Source organism: Artibeus jamaicensis, unplaced genomic scaffold (assembly GCF_021234435.1).
Source record: "Artibeus jamaicensis isolate MK-2021 breed Jamaican fruit bat unplaced genomic scaffold, CSHL_Jam_final contig_415, whole genome shotgun sequence".
NCBI lineage: Eukaryota > Metazoa > Chordata > Mammalia > Chiroptera > Phyllostomidae > Artibeus > Artibeus jamaicensis.
In genome coordinates this window covers 39,271,455-39,292,647 of record NW_026521823.1, presented here as the reverse complement: position 1 = coordinate 39,292,647, position 21,193 = coordinate 39,271,455, and the positions used below count along the sequence as shown (strand labels likewise).

General features: G+C 47.3%; 1 protein-coding gene across 1 annotated transcript in view; it reads left to right on the top strand.

Annotated features, from left to right (window-relative positions):
- The window catches only part of STARD13 (StAR related lipid transfer domain containing 13), a 347,642-nt gene that overhangs the window by 119,635 nt on the left and 206,814 nt on the right, over positions 1-21,193 (top strand). The window contains exon 3 of the mRNA XM_053665600.1: positions 6,787-6,820. Coding sequence (XP_053521575.1) covers positions 6,787-6,820 — 34 coding nt within the window. The remainder of the gene's footprint in view (positions 1-6,786; positions 6,821-21,193) is intronic.

The following is a 21,193-nucleotide window of genomic DNA, read 5'->3' as shown; positions in this document are numbered from 1 at the left end:
ACCAACTTTGATAAGTTATTTTATGCACACTGATGTGACAGCTGTCACAATAGAATCTAACAAAATGGCTTCAAATGAAGTTGAAGACAACTAAGTGCTACTAGAGCCATCTTATGAAAAAAAACAAACTAAATTTTTGGCCACCCCAATATTTTCATGCAGATACACACATGTGCTCCAAGCTACTCACTGGTTTGGATGCACTGATTAAGCACATCACATACCTGCTCTGGTCCGATTTTCAAGTTTAATCTTTACCTTCCTGTGCGGTCTATACGACTGTCTCCAGTTTACATGTACGAAAACCAAGCCTCAGACAAGTAAGAAACGTTGCCTAAGCCGTTGTAAGTAAGAGTTGGATTCAAACCCAATGTGCCTAACTCAACACCTGCCCTCTTTCTAACACATCGTAATGCCGTAGAAGAAATAAGTAGAGAGAGGCAGCTCTTCATTTTCCAGAACCCACACTTTGAGCTGAGAAGGCAAGTGTGGGGAGCCACCAGAGGGTCGTTTTAGAGGTGTGCAACACACCCACGTGCCTGAGTGGGAGGCGGTGGTCGGAGCAGTCCCGGGGCGGGTGCAGGGGCGCGCTGCAGCGCTTCTCCGATGGCAGACGGATGTCTGCGGGGCCCCTCTCCCTCTCACGCCCTCCCTCCTCCTGGGTTTCACACCCTCGGATGCGTGTCCCCCAACCTCTCCCACTGCTCCTTCCTTCCCTCCACCAGTTATGCACCCCAGCCCAGCTGTCTCCGGCCACGCCACCCCCCAGTTTTTTCTGAGGCCTGCTCCCCAAGTTGCACCTGTAGTCCTCACTCAGTTCCTGGCTCGAGGCCCTAAAGGTGTTGAAATCTCTTCTGATTTCCAAAAACCCTCCAGCCAACTGTCCCCTAGGGCTCTCACATGGTCCTCCTTCAACATTTCTAGCTCAAGTTTTTTGAGATTAGATTGCTTTACTTCCCATTTATTTTTTAATTTGTCCTATTTGAATTTCTATTCCCCGGCTCTACCCAAACTCCCCTCATAATTACCAACCGGTAGTGTCTCTCCCAGTCGTCCATTTTCAGCCCTTTTCCTGTGAACCTGCTCGTCCTGGGTGAAATTACTATCATGCTGTGTCTCTTTTACTCCCTTCTCCGCTGCTTTCCTGCAGTCGCTTCCGTCACCCTCAGACACACGGCTGTGCCCCACGCTCTGCATAGTTGCACCGTCCCAACAGGCCCGTCCACCTTGGGGGCCGGGGTCCGCCCCGAACACTGGACAGCGGAGCGGTCCACACCACTTTCCCCAGCCCCGGCTTCCTCCCACGGTCCCGCCCTGGGCACCCTGCACTGCAGTCCAACCCAGCACGTCTGCCGGTGCAGTTCCTCAGAGTCCAAACTGTCACCACCAGCCCCGATCTGCATCTTCGTCAGCGTGACTCCTCCACGGGCCAGGTGGCCCACGGCAGACCCTGAAAACTATTCAAGACACCTCTCCCCTCTCTCTCCCTCTTTCTCCCCGCTTTCAGCCGGTCCCCTCCTAAGTGACTCGTGGCCGCCTCCTCCTCACACGTAGTCCAGTCCAGGCCCCTGTGCTCCTCGGGGCTTGGGCTGCTGCCGAAACCCCCGCTTGCACCCGGTCTCTTCCTCCTCCTGCTGGCTCCGGAGTCGCCACTCTGAAGCCTGCATGTGCGGAGTCCTCGTCACCCAGAGAAGCCATCCCAACTCCGTAGCCTCAGATACAAGCTCCTTCATTATCCAGCCCATTCCTATTTTTCTAACCCTGTCACTCTACACTCCTCCCGTAACTGACTTACAGCAACACCGAAATACTCGCGTTTCCCCGAACACTCGGGGTCTGCTCCACGCCTTTCCTCTGTGCGTGTTGCTCCGGAATCCCCCCGCGATTCCCTCTCCCTCCCGTGTTCCCAGTGAGCTCATTCCTCAGGGTCATCTTCAGTACTGCTCTCCGTAGACACCTCGGCTGAGTCTTTCCACGGGGTCCACTGCTCCTTTCTCTGTGCAGCCACTGCGTCTAGACTTGTGACACGGGATTGTCACCTTTTCCGATGGGCTGTTTTCTGGACTGTGGTCTCATGCCGAGTAGAGAACATCCTAATGATGCCGGATTTTTAACAGCACAGCCAAACGTAGGGAACGTTTTGCCACTGCTAACACTAAGGGATTCTTAACCCTGAATTCACTAATTCATTGCTGTTTTATCCGTTCATCTACTGAGGGGCATTGGATAAAGCAACTATGGGACATTTTCACAATGAAATACTAGTCTGCCCTAAAAAAGAAGAAAAATGTGCCCATTTTTTTGACAGTCTGGATAGACCAGGCGAAGTGAAATAAGCCAGTCAGAGAAAGACAAACACTGTATGACCTCACTCATGTGTGGCCTCTAGTGAGCAAACTGAACTAACAAGGAACATGGGGACAGACTCCTAAATGGAGGACAGAGGACAGTTGGGGGCGGAGGGATGGAGCAAAAAGGACTCATGGACATGGACAACAGTGTGATGATTTCTGGGGGGAGGCAGGTATGAGGGGACTAAATGGTAATGGAAAAAATACAACAAAGATTAAATTAAAAAGACAATTACACTTATTTTGCAAGTCAGTTTATTTTGCATTGTAATAAGTTCTGCATTGAATTGTTTTGGGGTTATTTTGTGTATATATGTCTTATCTCTCTTTCTGGATCATCAAATCTCAGGGCCTTTTACTTACTAGAAGATTAGCTTAGGGTGGGCTCAGCCCCTTGTGAAGCTAGACAGACGGCTGAGCTCCTGGAAGCATTGCCTGCCGGGCCTGTGGGCCTGTGAGTGGGCTGGGGCGTGTGCATGTGAAGTGGGAGACCCAAGACTATGGTAACTGAAGAAGTCTCAAGGTTCAAGGAGAAAAGATGTTTTATTTTGAGCTAATTAATCCATGCTTGCATTTTTCCGTTTCTCGAAGGTTTACTACATTGGCCTCACATTCAGAGCTTTTGTTTGTCATTATCTGGAAAATGGCACTTATCCCTTGTAAATTATTGTCAATTTCTAAAAAAAATTTAATGAAAATCTCTATCAGTCATGTTTCATACTATTGCAAGGATGCTTCCAGAGGGGCAGTGACATCTTCTAGAGGAACAGGTCATGGGCTGGCACGTTGGGGTGCCCAATGGCCAGACTGGAGCGGGACACTTGGCACAGGAGGGGACAGGAGCAATACAGGAAGTCTGAGCAAGCAGGACAATAAGACCATGGTTCAGGTTCATGGTCCAGAGACAAGGAGAGCACCTGAAGGCCTCCAGGTGCGCCCGGCTGTCTCAGCAGCATCAAGATCAGCTGCTGCTTCCACACAGGCTCCTGGCACAACCTGCCCGGGAGCCGAAGGACTGATCAGTGTTGCCTAGCGAGACTGTGGCTACACGAAAGATGGAAATTGTTAGGTCCTCATGGCTTTTCTCGGTTCTGGAAAACTTCAAATATTTATCCAGATGCAAAATTCCTTGGATCATGGTTTTAGAATGAATTTTATTAACCAAACCAGATCCAGGAACATTCCATAATTAGTTTTGTTATTAAGAAAGTCGATTTTTATTTGACGCATTCCTTTCTTCCTTCATTTATTCATTTCTGGGAGTTGGTCCAAATCTTATATAAAATATACACAGAAGAAGAGAAAACAAGTGGCCTCTTTGTGTAAACGAATCAAGGAGGAAATGAAGCCACCCAAATGCAGTCCACGCCGTCCGTGGTCTGGGACACCCAGCAAAACTGCAGGCATGCCTTTCCTTTAAACGTGAACTGTAAAATGTAAAATTCTTCTTATTAGTACCAGATGTCAAGAATGCTTATTAAAGTGCCATGGTTTATTAAATAACATCATTTCAGACTCACTGAGCTAATAAATACTATTTTTTCCATTTAGATTTGTCTGAAATTATGCGTTCCTATCTTTATTCAAATATGTGAATGTATGTATGTATATATATGTATATATATTTATACATGTGTACATATACCGACATTTAAATTTAGAAATAGAAAGATGTTTACATCATTGGATGAATGAAAATATTTCTAATTCTGCGAAAGTAGGTTTTCATTTGATTCTTATGCTTAAATTTAATGCTGTTTTTCCATAGCACTGAGAAAGGAGTAGTACTTTCTATATCTCAGCTCTGAAAAAAATCAGGAAGATAAAAATAAAGAGGGATTTTTAAATTATATTATGTATTTTCTCTATCTTTTTTAGCCGCTTTTTTCTTTGGCTATCACAGCATAACTATTTGTGAAGAAATCTGTTACCTTCCATTCCCTACACACCCCTGCCAACTAAGAATTATTCAGTATCACAGTCTTTTCTCAACCTGAGTCAGAGAAGAAGTAGTTTTGACCACTAGGTAGGAACCATTACATAAAATCTGTGCAGAAATAACAATTTCTGGAAATTCTCTCTGAGGTCATGCTTGGAATAATTTGAATTCAGATTTAAAGTCAATAATAAAAATCAGCATGATAAGTAAAGAACGTTATATTTCCATTTTATTTTTTCAAAACCAGACGCTTTGGTTGAACTTGGTTCCTTAGCTAGGCTCCTGGGAGAAACTCTGGAATTGCAAATTAGAATGCTTTTAAATGTTTCCTTTTTCATTGTTACATATTGTTTGTACACGATGTATCAGGGAGCTAACATGGAAGGGATTAAAACACCTTTGTTGAGATATAAACCCACCTACATCGAAGTCAGTCAGCCTTAAGTTGTCTGGGCCAAAGCCGGTGTGTGGCACTCACACCGCTCACCTTGACCCCGCTCCACGGCGGTCTGGGGAGCAACCTCATGTGCGCATTGCTTCTGAGACCTTATCCTCTAATGCTGAAATCTCGGCCATCACTGAGCATAATTTACTGAGTTTAAATCCAGCAGGTGTGTTCCGAACAAAGTCAACAGCAAATAGGAAGAAGGCTTATATGTTTGCCCAAGAGTTTATTTACTTGGGTTGGAAGGTTCGCTACGGGGCATTGGGAACAAACGGGCCCTTTGTGCGCCGGGCAGCAGGTGTGGACGCAGCCTCCCGGGCTCCCTCGCACAGCAGTTGTTAATGTGCTTATTGACACGTGTGATCGCCACATGCTCCGAGGGCCACGGCCTCTCTGTAAAAAATTACCAGGACGTCTCCATGGTTTCCCAGTGCTGTTCTGTTCACCTGAAGGGCAGATTTGTGTACGTGGCACAGGATGCCCGTCTGGGCACCTTTGTTCCAAAAAGCAATTGCGTTTACATCCAGCTCTCTCATAAGACAAACTCCTAAGATGTTCTTATTATTAGACTGTGTGAATTTATAATCACTGTGACCTTGAGAGGTATTAAACATCTAACACTTTCTGGGCATTTCGCCAAATGTGGCAGGTGACTCTTGAATGCACTTCAGAGGAATTGACCACAATTTCTCCATGAGATAATTCTGGCGGTTCTAGAGTCCCCCCGTCTCCCCACTGGGTGAGTTGCCTGCCCACAGCCCTCTATGCAGCAGAGAGGAAGGGTCAAGCCCCAGTGTGGGCTAGAAATGTGTAGTTCTGTATATTGGTTACACACTCGACACATCTTTGTTGAATAAAATACCCAGAGGAATAACCGGTTGGTTGCCTGGAGACATTTATTTCATCAGACGCCGCAGGCACCAGTGAGCCACACTGTCCCACACTCGGCTCCGTAGCGCCCCTTTCCTTCCCTGAGTGGATGACAACCTCCTGATAACTTTAGGGCGGGACCAAATCCCATCCTCAGGTGAGCAGCGGTTCCCTTGTCATCTGCCCAAGTCCCAGCGTGGATCTTAGAAATACAATATTGTCTACAAGTTTCTGCCCCCTTGTTCTGATTTTCAAACACAGGGCTCTGTAGCCAAGGTGATGGGAAGCCAAACACGTAACATTGCAAGGCGAGACGTGCATTTGGCCATTTTGTGTGTCTTTCAGTTGTGGAAGAACATACGTATCATGAAATGTCTCACCTTGGCCATTCTGAGTGCACAGTCAAATGGCAAGAGTACATTCTCATTGTCCCTCCCCGTCACCAACTGCTCCTCCACAACTCTCCATTTGGCAAAACTGACATTCCGTGCCTATGAGACAGTAGCTCCCATTTCCTGCCCCCCACCCCGGGAATGAAATTACTATGCAAAAACATTTCTGTATAGCTGTGAGAAAAATACATTCACTGACCCAGTTAAGTGCATTTTAGGATTGACGTATTCTAGAAAGTACAAGTCACATATTTGCATTTTGCTGCATCGTTTTCCCTGAAAAGCGAGTGCACCAGGAGCTCGCCCAGAGGAGGAGCAGGAAAAGCTAGAACGGGAGGGCAGACAGCAGGGGCACTGCGGGAGAACCAGAGCCCAGGAAGATCGACTTCCCGTGCTGCTCACAGGTCGGGCGAGGCGGTGGCTGGACTGAGCACCGAGGAGGTCGCTGGTGGTAGGAGGGCAGGCGGCAGAGACCCCAAACTAGACTGCTGTCTTCTCCTAATGATTAAATGGATGCATGATACAGCCTCGATTTTTACGGAAGTCAGAGAAAAATAAACTTAATGCAGCTTCCTCGTAAATGGTTATTTTAATTGCTTTTCAATTCCAAATGGTTTGTGCATCCTAAAACCATTTAGTCCTAATACCTTGGTGGCACTCTATTTTCATTTCTGGAGGCCCCTGGACTCCAATTTCACAATATATAATTTTTTTTCAAAGTTGTTGATATTTTTCTTGGTGAAAGATGTGTAATTTTGAGACATTAATAAAGTTATACTTTTTTTACAGGTACCCTCTCACAAACAAAGCGAGAAGAGAACAGGTAAAATCTCCTTGATGAATTGTACTTTACTATGTATCTACAAAAGTTGTTTGAGGAGTCCGGCCCGGTCCCTATAAGTTTAAGCAGCCCGGCATCTTACAGAATCATCAGTCGTGTCGGTCAGAACCCATCCCGTGTCCTAAAGACTGGACCAGCTCTCTTGTGCTTCTCTGTTCCTCATCAGCCGTGTGTGGCTGACTCCCCATTCCGAACGGCTGCTTTCACACACAGAGAAATTAACAAGTCAGCATCTTGAAATATGTGCTGCAGATTAGGTAGGAACTTCATCATGAAAGATCACATCTCTGCCGACACAACTGCTTAAAGGATGAGTCCACTTGGTGAAAGGAAGGGTAGCAACTTTTGTCTGTGTAGCTTCTATAGTTGGCAATGTTCTGAGTCAAAATGTTTTCCCTCCTAATTTATTGAGTTTGTTATTTCAATGACTACATAGAAGGTAAGGTAACTCCTGAACCACCACTTCTTACTGACTTTTAATAGCTGTTGTTTTACTTGAGAAGTTCTTTATTTGAACAGTCATGGTGCATACAACTTTCTGAATTGTTTCGTCTGTCTTTACTTTGTGTGGTCATTAGAATGCTCACATGTAGGAGAAAACTACTTCAACATCTTGGTGAGTCCACTATGCAGATTCTTCATGTCTTATAGATTGTATGATTCTGGAATAGTTCAATGCAAAATCAAAGCATCTTTTATCTGAGTTTATATCTTCAAAGCCTGTTTTTGAAATAATCTTACTAAATAATGCCTCTAATGCTGCTGTTACCTGAATTGGCTACCATTGTTATTTTCATTTCAAATACACTTTTTTCTTTAAACTGTTGGGGAATCAGTTTCAGTTATTATTTAGTCATCATTCAGAAACCCAAGATCTCAGCTTCGGTTCAAATTAGTATCAACACTGGACTCCTCTGCTTTCTATCTCTTGGGGAGATTTGCTGTGACACCTTGACATTGGAACACCAGGCAAAGTGCTGGCTGGAACTTTGTCATGAAAATGACTTTAGGGCATGTTGTGGGGCCCACTGGCTGGACCACTGAGTCCACTTAACGGAATCTACTCCTGCCGCTCTGTGAAGTGTGTGCAGCATCAACTATGTGTGGTGCCCTCCACGCCCATTTTGATATTTAAGTCTTTAATAATGTGTAACCGACTGGGGGCTCACTGCCTGATGCCCACAAAAGTCAACACTATGGACCTGGCTTTCGAGAAAAGAAAAAAGCTTCTATGGTAAGGTCAACGTGCAAGGAGACAGGAGGCAGGGCTCAAATCTGTGTCCCCGCCCAGGCTCTGGGGTGAAATTTAAGGGGATCTTCCTGGACATTGGTCCCTTCATGTCTGAGAGAGTCCTGTGTTCAGGCCCTGGTCACACCCGGGTCCTTTGGTTTCTTAGGGGGCAGCAGATAAGGGTTCACAGATGTTACCTATAGGGGTGTGTCCAAAGTTTAAACTTCGGTTCCGAGTCTTATTAGAAAGAGGTAAGACCAGTTCGAGCTGGTCTGGGGCAGCAAATCCTTATTTCATGTCGTCCGTCCCCCGGTCTTGGGCGGGATGGGTGACGACCACTGTAGCTCCTGCCGGTTGAAGAAGGGACAGAGGAAGTCTTTCCACGGGAAGGGGGCGAGCGAGAGTAAGAAGGTAGCAAACCAGAAGTGGACAAGCAGTGATCACAATCAGGAATAAAACCACACACCGTTAAAACAAAACAACAGCACATCAGACAGATAATTTCGGTCCACACCGGCTCGGCCCGTACTCGTGGGTGGAAACAGGCCGCTTTCGCAATGCCTGCGTCTTCCCTTCCTAGCCAGCTGCGTCTCGGGAACCCTGATTCTTTTGGAAACTAGTGAAAAGAACTCCGTAGGGTCCGTGTGACTTGGGTTGCGGCCGCCCCTCAGGGTGCTGATTTCGCTAGGCCTTGAGGAGGACCTCGACTCCTGGGCTCACACGATGGAGGGGTGGCTTCGGGAAGCGTGAGCTGGGTGGGAGCAACTTAGGCACGGCAGATCAAGCAGCACCTGGAGACTGTACACATTTCATGGTACACAATTCCTTTACAATACGATCGTTTTTAAGACTGCAGTAATATTTGGTCTTCAAGAAGGGTTCCCCTGTAACATCCCATAGGGGCCCAACTGGAGCCTGCTTCCAGGGTCACCCCAACCCTAAGCAGGGCAATCAGAAGGCCTTACCCCAGGTTAGGTCAGTTACTCAGCTTTTACTGTTCCCCCGGGGCCGAGGCCTCTGGGAGGCACGCCATTGCCACTGTGTTCAGAGAGCCCCCTGTTTTTTCAGTCCTTCCTTGGTGGTGCCTTGTGGGGGCGCCATCTAGCTTCAGGTGAGTCTCTGGATCTTCCCATTTAAGTGCAAACAGTTCCTCTGAGTCAGGACTTACCCCGTGCAGTAAAAGACATCTTTAAAGTCTAGAACTGTCAACCAGCGAAAGTCTCCAGATCAGGGGTGTCAGAGTCATTTTCACCGGGGGCCCCGTCAGCCTCTCAGCTGCCTTCAAAGGGCCGAATGTAATTTAGGACTGTACTAATGTAACTACCCCTTAACAGTTAAGTAAGAACTCGGCACTGCCGCAGGGTAGAAACAAGGGGGGAGCCGATTCAGCCCGCGGGCCTTGCGTTTGCCACGTGTGTTCTAGGTCTTGTTGTAAGCCAGTGTGAGGATTTAGCACCACCGGATGTCCACAACGGGGTTCATGGCGCTAAAGGAACCCACGGGCCCTATGGTTCCTGGCTGCTCTCAGCAGGTTGTGGCATCTGGCAGAAGGTTTGGGAGCAAGTCCCTTTTCCTTCTGGCCAATGTCCCCTTAGTCTACGCAGGCACACTGTTGGGGTCTGACAGATGGGCAGGCGGCCTCTTCGTCTGGGTTGTGTGGGTCCTGGGGTCTCCCCCTGGTCGCTTATTCTCCCCAGACATCTGGTTGGGCCTTGGCTGCTCCGATGCCTCCTGCCTCCCTCTGGGGTGAGCAGGGGGCTCGGGAGGGCCTGCCTGGCAGCCCCGTAAGATGATGAGCAGCAGAAACGGAGGTGAAGCGGTTGTTTATATTTGGGGGATCATCTCAGTAGGATGGCACGTTACTCTCCCAATGGTACTGAGTTGAAGTAAGAAGGGGGAGCGCACATGTACGAGTCCCCCAGGTTGGCCCGGGTCATCTGCGCCTGGGGGGACTTGTCTTAATGGGCATTGCCCAGCGTGGAGCAGAGTTGCCCCTGGACCAAACCGAGTGCGCCGGCCAATACCAGGAGGGGGACCATTCCTTTCTGGTGGTCTGGCCAGGAGGGGTTCAGGTGGGCCCTGGGAGTATTGCTGGTGGGAGGAATCCCACCTCACACAGCGGGAGAACCGTGGGGACGTGGGAGGAGGAGCCCGGGGTAGTTGATCAAGATTGGCAGTTGGCTCCAACTGTGCCAACCTGGCCACAGTTCCTGAGTGTCTTTCTTCTGTACCATGATTTTCCATATCTTTTGCAAATTTTTATTTGAACACGAATACATAAATGATTGTGTATTTCAGATTTCATACCATTCTTTCTTTTGCAAAACAGCTCTAATTGAAAAAGAGTATGATAGTTTAAGGACCCGTTGCTCCCCTGGCCTCCCGTTCTTCATTTTTCCTGTTGCGATTCCGACGTAAATTCAGGCAGCCGATACTGCGCGTACGTCAGCAGATGAAGGATCTACACGAATGAGCAGCAATGGGAGGGTTTTCAGCCAAGTGTTTCCCTGGAGACTTGATAACTAGCATGTTATCTGTTATTTTATCATAAGCATATCCAACTTGTTATAGTTAAAGAATATTTTCCATCCTGTAGAAGCTACAATCAGGAGAGTAAACAAGAAACAACTGCAGTTACCTCCTGTCCGGAAACAGCAAGTGCTTCTCTGACACACTCCCATGGGTGTGCAGCTGACTCACTCACGGGCCTCGGGTGTCACACTGTGCGGGTCAGTGGACCAGAGACTGGATCTTCAGCTGCCTGTGAAGTCGGCTGGTTTTTATCTCAACAGACAACACTGAACAGGCAAGCAGGCCAGCAGACGCGAGAAGAGAGTTAAATCCATTTTCACGTAAATATTTATGGAAAGCACTCTGGGAGTAGGGAATACTGGAAAATTGGTGAAGGATGTGTGAGGACAATTTTTCTACTCATGGGAATCTAAGGAGGATTTTTTAAGCTGAATTCAAATTTCCATGCAAACATACAATGCCCCATAGGGTTAGTCTTTTTTCAATTACAGTGATCCTCTGATTTTTAAATCTCATCTTTCCAACTAGACTGTCTTTATGATTTCATTGTTTAGTAGTTACTCCTTCCCGCTGTTTGTAAAATGTAAAGTTGGTGCCTCGCCCTCGCTTCTTGGTCAGAGTGTCCAAGGGCTCCTCCCCGTGCGTGTCGGCTGTCAGACTGGGGGCCACTCAGTACACACTGATGGGAGGTGTCATGCGCATGGGGAAGGATGTGGCCTCGACCCAGCCTTGCTACTGCTCTTGTACGGTGACGCCTGGTGATTCTCCCAAGCGTGAGGAACCTGCCTGACCTGCAGTATCTTCTGTTCTCAGCCACGAGAGAGGCAGGAGTGCGGCGCCCAGTGTGGGTCATCATTGCTGTTTCCCCGGTAGATCAAGGGGAGTGTCAGTAAATAACCCGCTGTTTCCTGAGCAGTTTACACTGTCCATCTGGACCAACAGGCCTCAGCTAGTGGCTGAAGAAACGCCCGCTATGGCCACAGTGGGACAGATCCTCTGAGTCTGTACGTCTCACGCTGTAGTTTTCGTTACGTAAAAAGTCAAAATAGAAATGAACAATACATATGACAATATGGCTTCCCTAATGAAACAAAAACTCATTTTTGAAAAGTGAATATTAATGTTCATAAATATATGTATACATAAAAAATAACCCAAGCAGACATGGTTGCCCTAACCTGCCTTTAAATTCAGTTCCTCGCCGTCTGTGTTCTCCATTTCTTCATGTTTGTGAGCAGGCGCCAGAAGACAAACTTCTGCTCGACTCCCTGTCATGACTGACCTGGGCACCAACACACTGTCCTTAGCATGCAAGGTACATTTCCTCCACGACTGTCTAAATTTCTCTTTCATTCAGAAAACAGCTCGTAAAGGAAGGTCACATCTGAAGACTGTTTTTTGTTGTTTTTCTCAGTCATTTCACTAGGGGCACAGGGTCAGCTCCTCTTAGGGCAGTTTCAAGAGAGGCGTCGCGGCCACGCCGCTCGTTGCTGTGAGTTCTGTGATTCCTCTCCGCCTCACGGCTTCGTTGCATTGTGGTGTTTCGTTAGATCCAGTTTCAAGAATATGGAGCATCTGTCATAAACGGAATTCACGACAGTTAGAGAGATAGAGCGTGTGAGGGAAATCGAAAGGATGGCCAAGTCCCCGATTAAGAGAATATACTACGGGGTGTCCGTGTGCTTCTCCTTCACTGGAATTTAACTGTGGTGACAGATGCCTGAGGCCTAGAGACGCTTGGTGCCCCTCACCCATCCCATCCGAAGTCACCATGACTTTGGTTCATCAAGGGTCTATCCAACATCTAGTACATACGCCCTTAGCAACCCAAAGACACATGTGATCGATTTATTTTTCCTTCGAGAAACTCGCCTAGCTTAAATCGTTTCTCTTAAGATATTCACAGTGTATCCAGAACTTTTCAGGAAATGTGAGACTATTTAGTGAAATTGTTCAGTAACGGAACCGGACTTTAAAACTGCCATCTCCTGTGGCTTCGTGAACAGAGACATTTATCCTCCCGTGGCAGTGCACCCCCAAGAGGCCTAAGGCGAGCATTGATCTCAATTATTGTGAGTCTCTACCTCCAAATGAACGAGCCACACAGAGCTTAAGAGTTATATAGACCCAGTTAAGACACATTCTTTCCCCCTACATTTGAGTTGTACTGATTTCCTGTGAATACTTAGTTATAGCCCTTGCCAGCAGCCAACTAAAAATCAGATGGGGAAACAAGAGTAGGTTTTAGCCATCGTTCCTCTCTCTGGCGGCTGGTGCTCAGGACTTCTCCCTGCCAACGCTTCCCAAAGTCTACCCAAGAGCCCCGAATGGCAGGGAGTCAGGAAAATCGCCAGACCAGCAACCAGGATATTCGTTTTCCGTGAAGAATTTACACGTCTCTTGCATCGCTGACCCCTCTGCTTCAGAGGCTAATCCCCGACTCTTAGCAGCCGTCTGGTCATCCATCTGAAACACCACCTGCTTTGGAAAGGTTCCCCTGCCCACTCCAATCTGAAGAGCTTGCCTCCCTCCCTCCCTCTACCAGTGTCTAGCTCTACAACCTCTTCATCTCTTTCACTGCATTGTCAGAATTTGTCATCGTTCCCTGCTTCCTCCCGCCCTTCCTTCCCTCCTTCCTTCCTTCCTTCTTTCTTCCCATGAGACTAAAAGCTTCCTGTCTGGTTATTATTTAAGTCCTTGCTTCCAACAACTGCTGCTACATGAAGGTACTCGAAAACTCTTGTGGACTAAATGAATCCCCGAATAATTGGATTATATTAATATAATTATATGCCACCCAGAAGAGTACAGGCAGCAGAAAGACCATTGTGTTTGTCCAGTGGCTTCGTGACCCTCTTGGCAAATTGCAGGGAACTCACTCTGAAGAAGCCAAGTTTGTATATTAGAGGGAGAGATGACACAAATACTTCCCCGGGGCCCAGTGAGCATTCTGCCACATTCTTTATGGACATTCATTTACTCAGTCCTCAAAATGACCCTAGAATATAGGAGGTATTGTCCTCATTTTATAAATATCAGAAGGTAAGGGTCAAGGAGATCAAATCGCTCCAAGAGTGTCGGAGTTTGACTTTGAACCTGGTTCTACTTGATTTTCAAGACCATGTAATTTTCGCTAAACAAACACTTCCCATGGGGAGGGTTGCTAGTGGCCATTCCTTGTCCAACCATAAACCTCATCTACCATGTTCTATGTCTTTGCTAACTGGTTGAGTAGACATGGCGATTCATTACAGGGAACACAGGAAGTATAAGACAGTGGCCTCCCTCTCGGAGCGCACGGTCAGTGGGGAGGAGAACAGAATACAGGGAGGGGTCAAAACGCATAGATATTTCATATTTATATTTCCCCTGTTATTTGGAATGTAACTTTGTAATGGACACAGCCAGGATCCTTAAAATCATGGAAGCATTATTTTTGCAAACATTATTGATGAATCTTTACTTAAAAGTCCCCTACTAAATAGCAATCTTTTGTAAAAGACCGAGTTCTGGAGACCAGAACTAAAGGAAAGCCAAAGATTCGGTCTTGTTGATGCTGCTGTTGCTCTGAGAGCGCCTGCCAGGGGTCTAGACCCCATCGCACTCTGCCTGCCCTCTTGTGGTCTTCTGGGGAGCGAGGCAGGCTCTGCCCAAGTGTGACCACCGTGGAAAGAGGACATCACGTGACCAGGAAGGGGGACAGTGGAATACGATGATGATATTAGGTAGCTCATTCAATGGCAACAGAGGAAGAACATTGTCTTGTTAAAGATTTCCTCTTAGATATAATCAATTTCTTCAGCCCGGAACACCGAAGTATCAGTTTATTTTGTTGTTCTTTACCATTTATTGAAAATAATAGACCTTCACTGAAAACCATCCTTTTAGACAAATGCCACGTGATTTCCCTCATATGTAGAATCTCACGAACAAAATCAGCGAACAAACAAACAGAAACAGGTTCATAGACACAGAGAACGGACTGGTGGTCGCCAGAGGGGTGGGGCTGGGGACCGGGTGAGAAAAGCGAAGGGGTTAAGTGCAAACCGGACGTAAAAATAGTCATGGGGTGTAAAGTGTCACAGGGAATACGGTCAGTAATGTTGCAATGACCACGTGTAGTGGAAGTATCGCGGGAACAATTTGAAAGTATCAACATGTGATTGTCTAGCCACGAAGCTGTGCACCTGAAAATCATACAAAACAATATTCAATGTTAACTGTAATTGAAAACTAAATTTTAAATTAAAAAGCTCATCCTTTTAGCTTTACATCTTATTTGTTCCATGATCTGAAAGGAAAAAGACGGGAATTCTCTACTTGGTTAACAACATGATTTTACCGTCTTCTCTGTTATCTAAAAAAGGGTCTCCCCACTTTCGTGTACAGCACATGGTTTCTCAAGTAACGTAAACTTAATGTAGAAAATACAGTGTTTCATTTCGAGGTCCTACAATATACTCACATCTTGTGAATAGATTTGAGATTCATCAGTGTTTACTTTTGTTTCTGAAACAGTGATTTCTGTAGAAAGTACATTGAAGAAAATACCAGAGTTAAAAGGCAGCTATAATTTTTGCTTTTGAAATGTCCTTTATAAGCATGTTATATTCAAATATGCAATCTTGAAGGTGTCATTCATGTGCCATTATTTCACAGAAACTTTAATATAATATAGTTTCGTGGAAGATTAAATCAGGTTGGCTGCAGCATTACTACAGATGAATACCTTTTGGCTTACATTACTCTTTAGAAATTAATTCAGTCTTTGCCCTATGTGATTTTTTGCAGAAATTAATTACTGAATACTGTTTAATTAAGTCACACCGATTTATATTTATACTTCTGTTAACACCCTCCGCTGAGGGAGGAGCAAAGATTCCAAAATTACATTAGAAGAGGGACACCATCTCCCTAAGCTGGCAAGTGACTTTCCTTCCTTCTTCTCCCCTCTCTCTGAGCGTCGGCGCCTTCAGCACAGAAACCCAGCACTGCTCCCTTATCTTCCAGCATCTTCACCCCCATTTTCACTGCGCACACGCTGCCCGTTCACACCTCAAAGTCATGATAATGAGAGCCCTTGGCTTCTTTACCTGGAAAAGTACTTGGGTCAGGGGGCAGAGCAGCAGCTAAGCCCTCTGTGAACACTCCAAGGAGAGCTGACCAGGCACAGGACACTCTGATGCTCTCTAGAACTTTCTATAGCGTCTCCTCTGAGTTCCTCAAGGGCAGGCACCATGGCTTGCTACTCTTCGTACCCCTGGTTCCTGCCGCAGAGCAGGCCCTAGGTACATTTTTGTGAAAGGAATGTGCAAACAAAATAATTACTAATTTTGTGTTTGTACTGACCCTGTGAGGTAAACAAGATAGTTGTTGTCTTGACTTTATGGAAGCTGAGGTTAATAGGCATTAAATGATTTGTCAAAGTTTATGCAAAGTTTATTAACTGGTAGACAAAACAAAGACTGAAATTTTATGAAATACATTTTCTAGCACACTAAGCATCCAAGATTTTTAATTAAAATATAGTTGGCGTACAAAAGTGGCAGCTGGTGACTCCACCTCGCCACTCTGGGAGGACAGCTGAAGAGAGACAACAGCAACTATGTTGTTGGAAGAGTCTAGAATCAGGGGTGTCCAACCTGCAGCCCAACACAAAATTGTAAATTTACTTAAAGGGTTTTTTTGCTCATCAGTTTTCATTAGTGTTTGCTTATTTAATGTGAAGCCCGAGACAAACTCTTCGTCTTCCAATGTGGCCCAGAGACACCAAAAGGTGGGACCCCCCTGGCAGGGCAGGCAGACAGTTCAACCTTCTCTCCCAAGGGGTCCCCTTCTGTCACGGGGGGGCCTCTTTTCCCACTCAGAGGGGCAGGAAGTCAGGCGTTCTGAGTGGGTAGCAGATGGTGAGGCTGTGACAAGTCCGTCTTTGTTCCCACTGATTTGGGGTAGGAGATAAATCCTGGTGGATGCGGACATTTCAACCTCGGCCCTCTGGTGGGAAATGCCTTGGACATTCTAACTCCCTTGCGTGTTGCTCAGAGCAGGCAGGCTGCTGCTTTGCGCCCCGCGAGCCTTATAAGGAGCCGGGTGCACAGGCTGCGCTCCTCCCCCCTTGCCCTCTGCTCGTCTTCAACTTATGTGACCATTACCATCTTCCACGACACCCAGAAAGGGGAGGTGGCGGCTCATCTCGGAAGATTTTCACCCATCACCTGTCATATATATGAATCGTACTCCCATGAGGAAGAGGCACACAGAGTTATTGATTTTTATCAAGTGTGCATTAAGCACTTAGCGGAAGACAGCAATAAATTAGTAATCACCTCAATGTTTCTCGAGTTCAACTGAAGGGGCACATCAGAGGAATTCTGGGATGCTACATCAAAAATGCACTGCCCGGCGAAGGACACGAAGCAGGGAAGAGAGGAGGAAGAGGATGCAAAATGAGAAAAACGGGAGAATCAAACTGTGAGGAGAATGTGTTGGAACAACCCAGGGCTCTGCCGGTTGGCATTAGTGTGCAGCACAAAGGGAAGCTGAAAATCGGAGTGTATTCCTTTCTTGGTAAGGTATTTGCACTTCCAGTTAAGACTGCTAAACAGAAATGACTAAGTCTCATTCCCAGAAAGATGTTAGCATGTCCCGACCGACCATGCTCTGAAACGAGTCAAATTTCGTTTCATGGGGCAGGTGCTCTGCTCACTGGCGGTGCCCACAGCCGAGGGCCAGACAGGACATCTGGGGCGGAGAAAGCTGTAAGTTCATGTGCCAGGGCTTCCCTCGGCCAGCTGGGGAGAAAAGACGGAGAAATCCGCCCGTTCCACCCTCTGCTCTGTGGAATCTGTAATTCACAGTGCCCGTGGTCACCACGCAAGAACAGGGCGCCGCGATCTCTTCCCTCCCATTTTGTAACTGAAGGGTCACTTTTCTGATTTCTTCGCTCACAGCCCAGCGGTCAAGAGCGAAGCTCGGTCACCACACGGTCTGAGTGTGCATTGCTGACGCCTCCGTCACATACCAGCCAGGTGACCCTCGGTGACTTCCTTCACCTCTCTGTGCCATCGTATTGCTGTGTGGCTGATCTCTAGAAACTTTTCATCCTGGACAACTGTACCCGTTCAGTGACCGCTGGTTTTTTCCCTCTGCCCCGACATCTCCCGCCCTGCTTTCTGCGTCTCTGGGCGCGACCACACATACTTCGGATGGGCGCGGTCATTCAGTGTCTGTCCTCCTCATGTCTGGCGTGCTTCACTTCACATAATACCCTCAAGTTCACCCACGCCATGGCACGTGTCATCATTTCCTTCGTTTTTAAGGCTGAATGTACGTATCACAGTTTGTTTATGGATTCATCTGTTGGTGGATACTTGGGTTGATGGATACTAGTAGAACTTGGGTTCTACTCCTTTATTCTCAAGTAGCTGAAAGCTTACGAGACAAAGGTATGACAATATATGCCCTGGGAACAAAGTCGATTTCACGCTCTCTTTAAATGAATCAGTTAAGCCCATTTTCTGTAGACAAATGATCCCACCATGACTTTATGTCTCCTTGTCTCTCTCCTCAATCATATTAGTCAACAATGTGAATCCACCTAACAGTACTGAACCATACACGTAGAAATGGTTAAGATGAAAAATTACATGTTGCATATAATTTACCACAATTATAATTTTAAAAGCAGAAGTAAAAAATAGTAATGCAAACTCTGTGAGAACAGGGGAAGATCAGGGACATCAACTTTGTGGTAGCTTTAATGGTATCCTAACAGTAGATTTTTTTCGGTGACGCGGCTCTGCCAGGAGAATTGCCGCCTGCCACCAGACAATGAAGGCAATGTCCCAGCCTCCAGACGCAAGCCTTCCCAAGAAGCAGCTGGCAGCGACGGGGGCACTAATGGAGAAAATAACGCGGCTCATTTAAGCTCAGAGATAAGGATTTGAAAGCCCCTCAGGGGAGGGTGTGTAGCCTGTATGCTTTCAGAAGCACCTGCCGCGACAAAAAGTATCATGTCCATCTGAAATGACTCTCTTAAATGGCATGTTTCACATCGTGGTCAAGCGTTTTCTAACCACTGTTGTTTTGGAAAATGCTGTCATGATAGGAAGAAGTGACCAAAGGCAAACAATAGCAAGAGCATTGGAAGCCCAGGCTTGTCTGTGCGTGTATCCCATTTGGGCTGGCGTCGTGTCCTTGCAGAGCTGGGAGGCCCTGCTCCCTGACATGAGTTACATCTGGGCACCGACGGCATGGAAAGGCTCTTGGGCTTTCCCACGGTGGGGGAATAATGACCGTGAACATGGCCCGGGCATAGCAGGGCTGGGGTAACAGGTCTTTCTGGTGGACCTGAAGGAGGTCTGCGTGATGGAGAACACCCCGCCTCTCGCCATCACACGGGTGTGCAGATTCGGAGAGGACACGTCAGTAGTAAGAAATCATTCCATTAAGTGTGCCGTTGGAGGGCGGTGGGGTGGGCTATTGCTCCAGGGGGACCCCGCGTCCTGTGCTGCTGCCCCAGAGAGTGAGATACTGCGTTTCCTTCACTCAGCCCGACTGCCGTGGTTTCCACCCGGTGATGCACATGCCCAGTCCATCCTCACTAGTGGCAGGTTCGTGATTTGTGAGTTTGCCTATTCGCCACCATTTGTGTGGGGTCCGAAGTCAACATTGGGTGCTTTGTGGTCATTCATGGCTGGGCACAGGGCAGTGGTGGGGGTCCCCAGTGAACAAGGTCATGTTCCGCTCTCCTCTTTCATCTCTCTTACCATAGACAAGTGACCCCTTCGTGGTTTACTTAGTGCCACATGCTCACATGTTTGTGCTTTTAGCTGGTGCTCTGCTGTTTAAAGTGGCCCCAGACGTGGTGTGGAAACACTGTCCAGTGTTCGTAAGTGTGAGAAGCCCGGGATGTGCCTGGTGGAGACGGTCATGGGGTGACGGGGCTCGTTCAGGCATGAGGGACCGAGCTATTGGCAACGAACTTGGGTTAATGAATCGACAACATAGACTGAATGAGCTGTCTTTAAACAGAGAAACACACACAAAAAGGTTATGTACTGATTGTTTGACGGCTGGAGGCTGGAGGAACCTAAGCCTGTATTTCCCTGGGGAGCCGTAGGGTCAGTACCCACTAATTCAGTGCGAACAGCACCTTGGTGGGACCGAGCTCCTGCGAGGAATGAGAGCGGACTCTACAGGGTGGGGCAAAGCTAGGCGTACGGCTGTGAGTGCGAAGCTCAGAAGCTCTGTTCTTGTATTATTATCTATTCGTTATTGAATTATTTTCCACACAAACCAGTGTGAACCTACTGTTGTCCCACCCTGTATTTTGGAAACTCTTTCTGAACAAGACTAACCCTGAGGGGGAGGTGGGATTGTGTGCACTGGCGGTGGGGACAGTGGGGGGTTGTCAGAACTTCCCCGAAGCACATGTAGCTGGAAAAAGTCCCCGAAGTGATCCGGGCGCCCCATCCGCTCAGCTCAGCGGGACGAGCACCTTCTCCTCCCACTGCCGTCTGACGAGGGAGGAGCTGGCGCAGGTGGTGCAGGTCCAGCTCCGTGCTCACAGGTGCTGTTCTCCTCGCCCTGGACCTCGCCTCAGCGTTTCGAGTGACTTGCTCTTAGTCATGCCTTTAGGTGGCTTAGGGACATAGCTTAGATTCTCCCTCTGGATCACTGCCCACTTCACGCGTCCACCCCTGCATGCTGAACGTCAGGATGCTGGCATATTCGTTCCTGTGTGAAGCCTGGCGCCCTTGCTGTTGGAGAGCCTGTTTCCTCCATCCACCTTGGCCTTTCTCCCTCCCTCCCTCCCTCCCTCCCTCCCTCCCTCCCTCCCTCCCTCCCTCTCTCCCTCCCTCCCTCCCTCTCTCCCTCTTTCTCTCTCCTCCCCTTACTGTTTCCCTCTCTCCTTCCCCCACCTCCCTCCCTCTCCCTCTCTATCCCTCTCATCTTCTCCATCTCTCTCTCTCAACAAAAGAGCATTTTACTTTTATCTTCCTTGTTTGTGGGGAAACACATCCTTTTTGGACTCCTGCCTTTTAAAAAATAGACTTTCAAAGGAAATAATACAGCTAAGAAAAGATGTATGTCGGCAGCTATGCAGTTCCTTTTCTGTCCTCCGTGAATCTGCTCTTTATCAAAATGCCCTTCCTGGGGCTGCAATTGGTCTGTATTCTAGGGGCCACTGAGGCGTCTCTCGTCCCCACGACCCATGGAAAACGGCTCTCGTTATCATCCGTTGCAGCTGTGCCTCTTCCGTGTAGTGCTGCTCATCCATAGCACGAGCTATTAAACTAAAGATGAAAGTTTGCTTATGACTCAAGAGGTCTGAAGAGAAACATGTAATAGAACATTCCTATTAATGGCACTGAAAGAAACAGAAGAATCCAAGAGAGAAAAAGGATGAAATTTATAAACACAATTTACATTAAAAATTGACCCCCTGAGCTGGTGTGACTTCCTCATCCATGCAGCGAGTGGAGGTTCATGGTGTCTCGGTTCCCTTAATGATGTATTTTCCATGCCGATGAGGGCTAGACATGGAGAGCAGGAAACAACACTGTGTCCTGGGCTTTGTTACCAGGTGA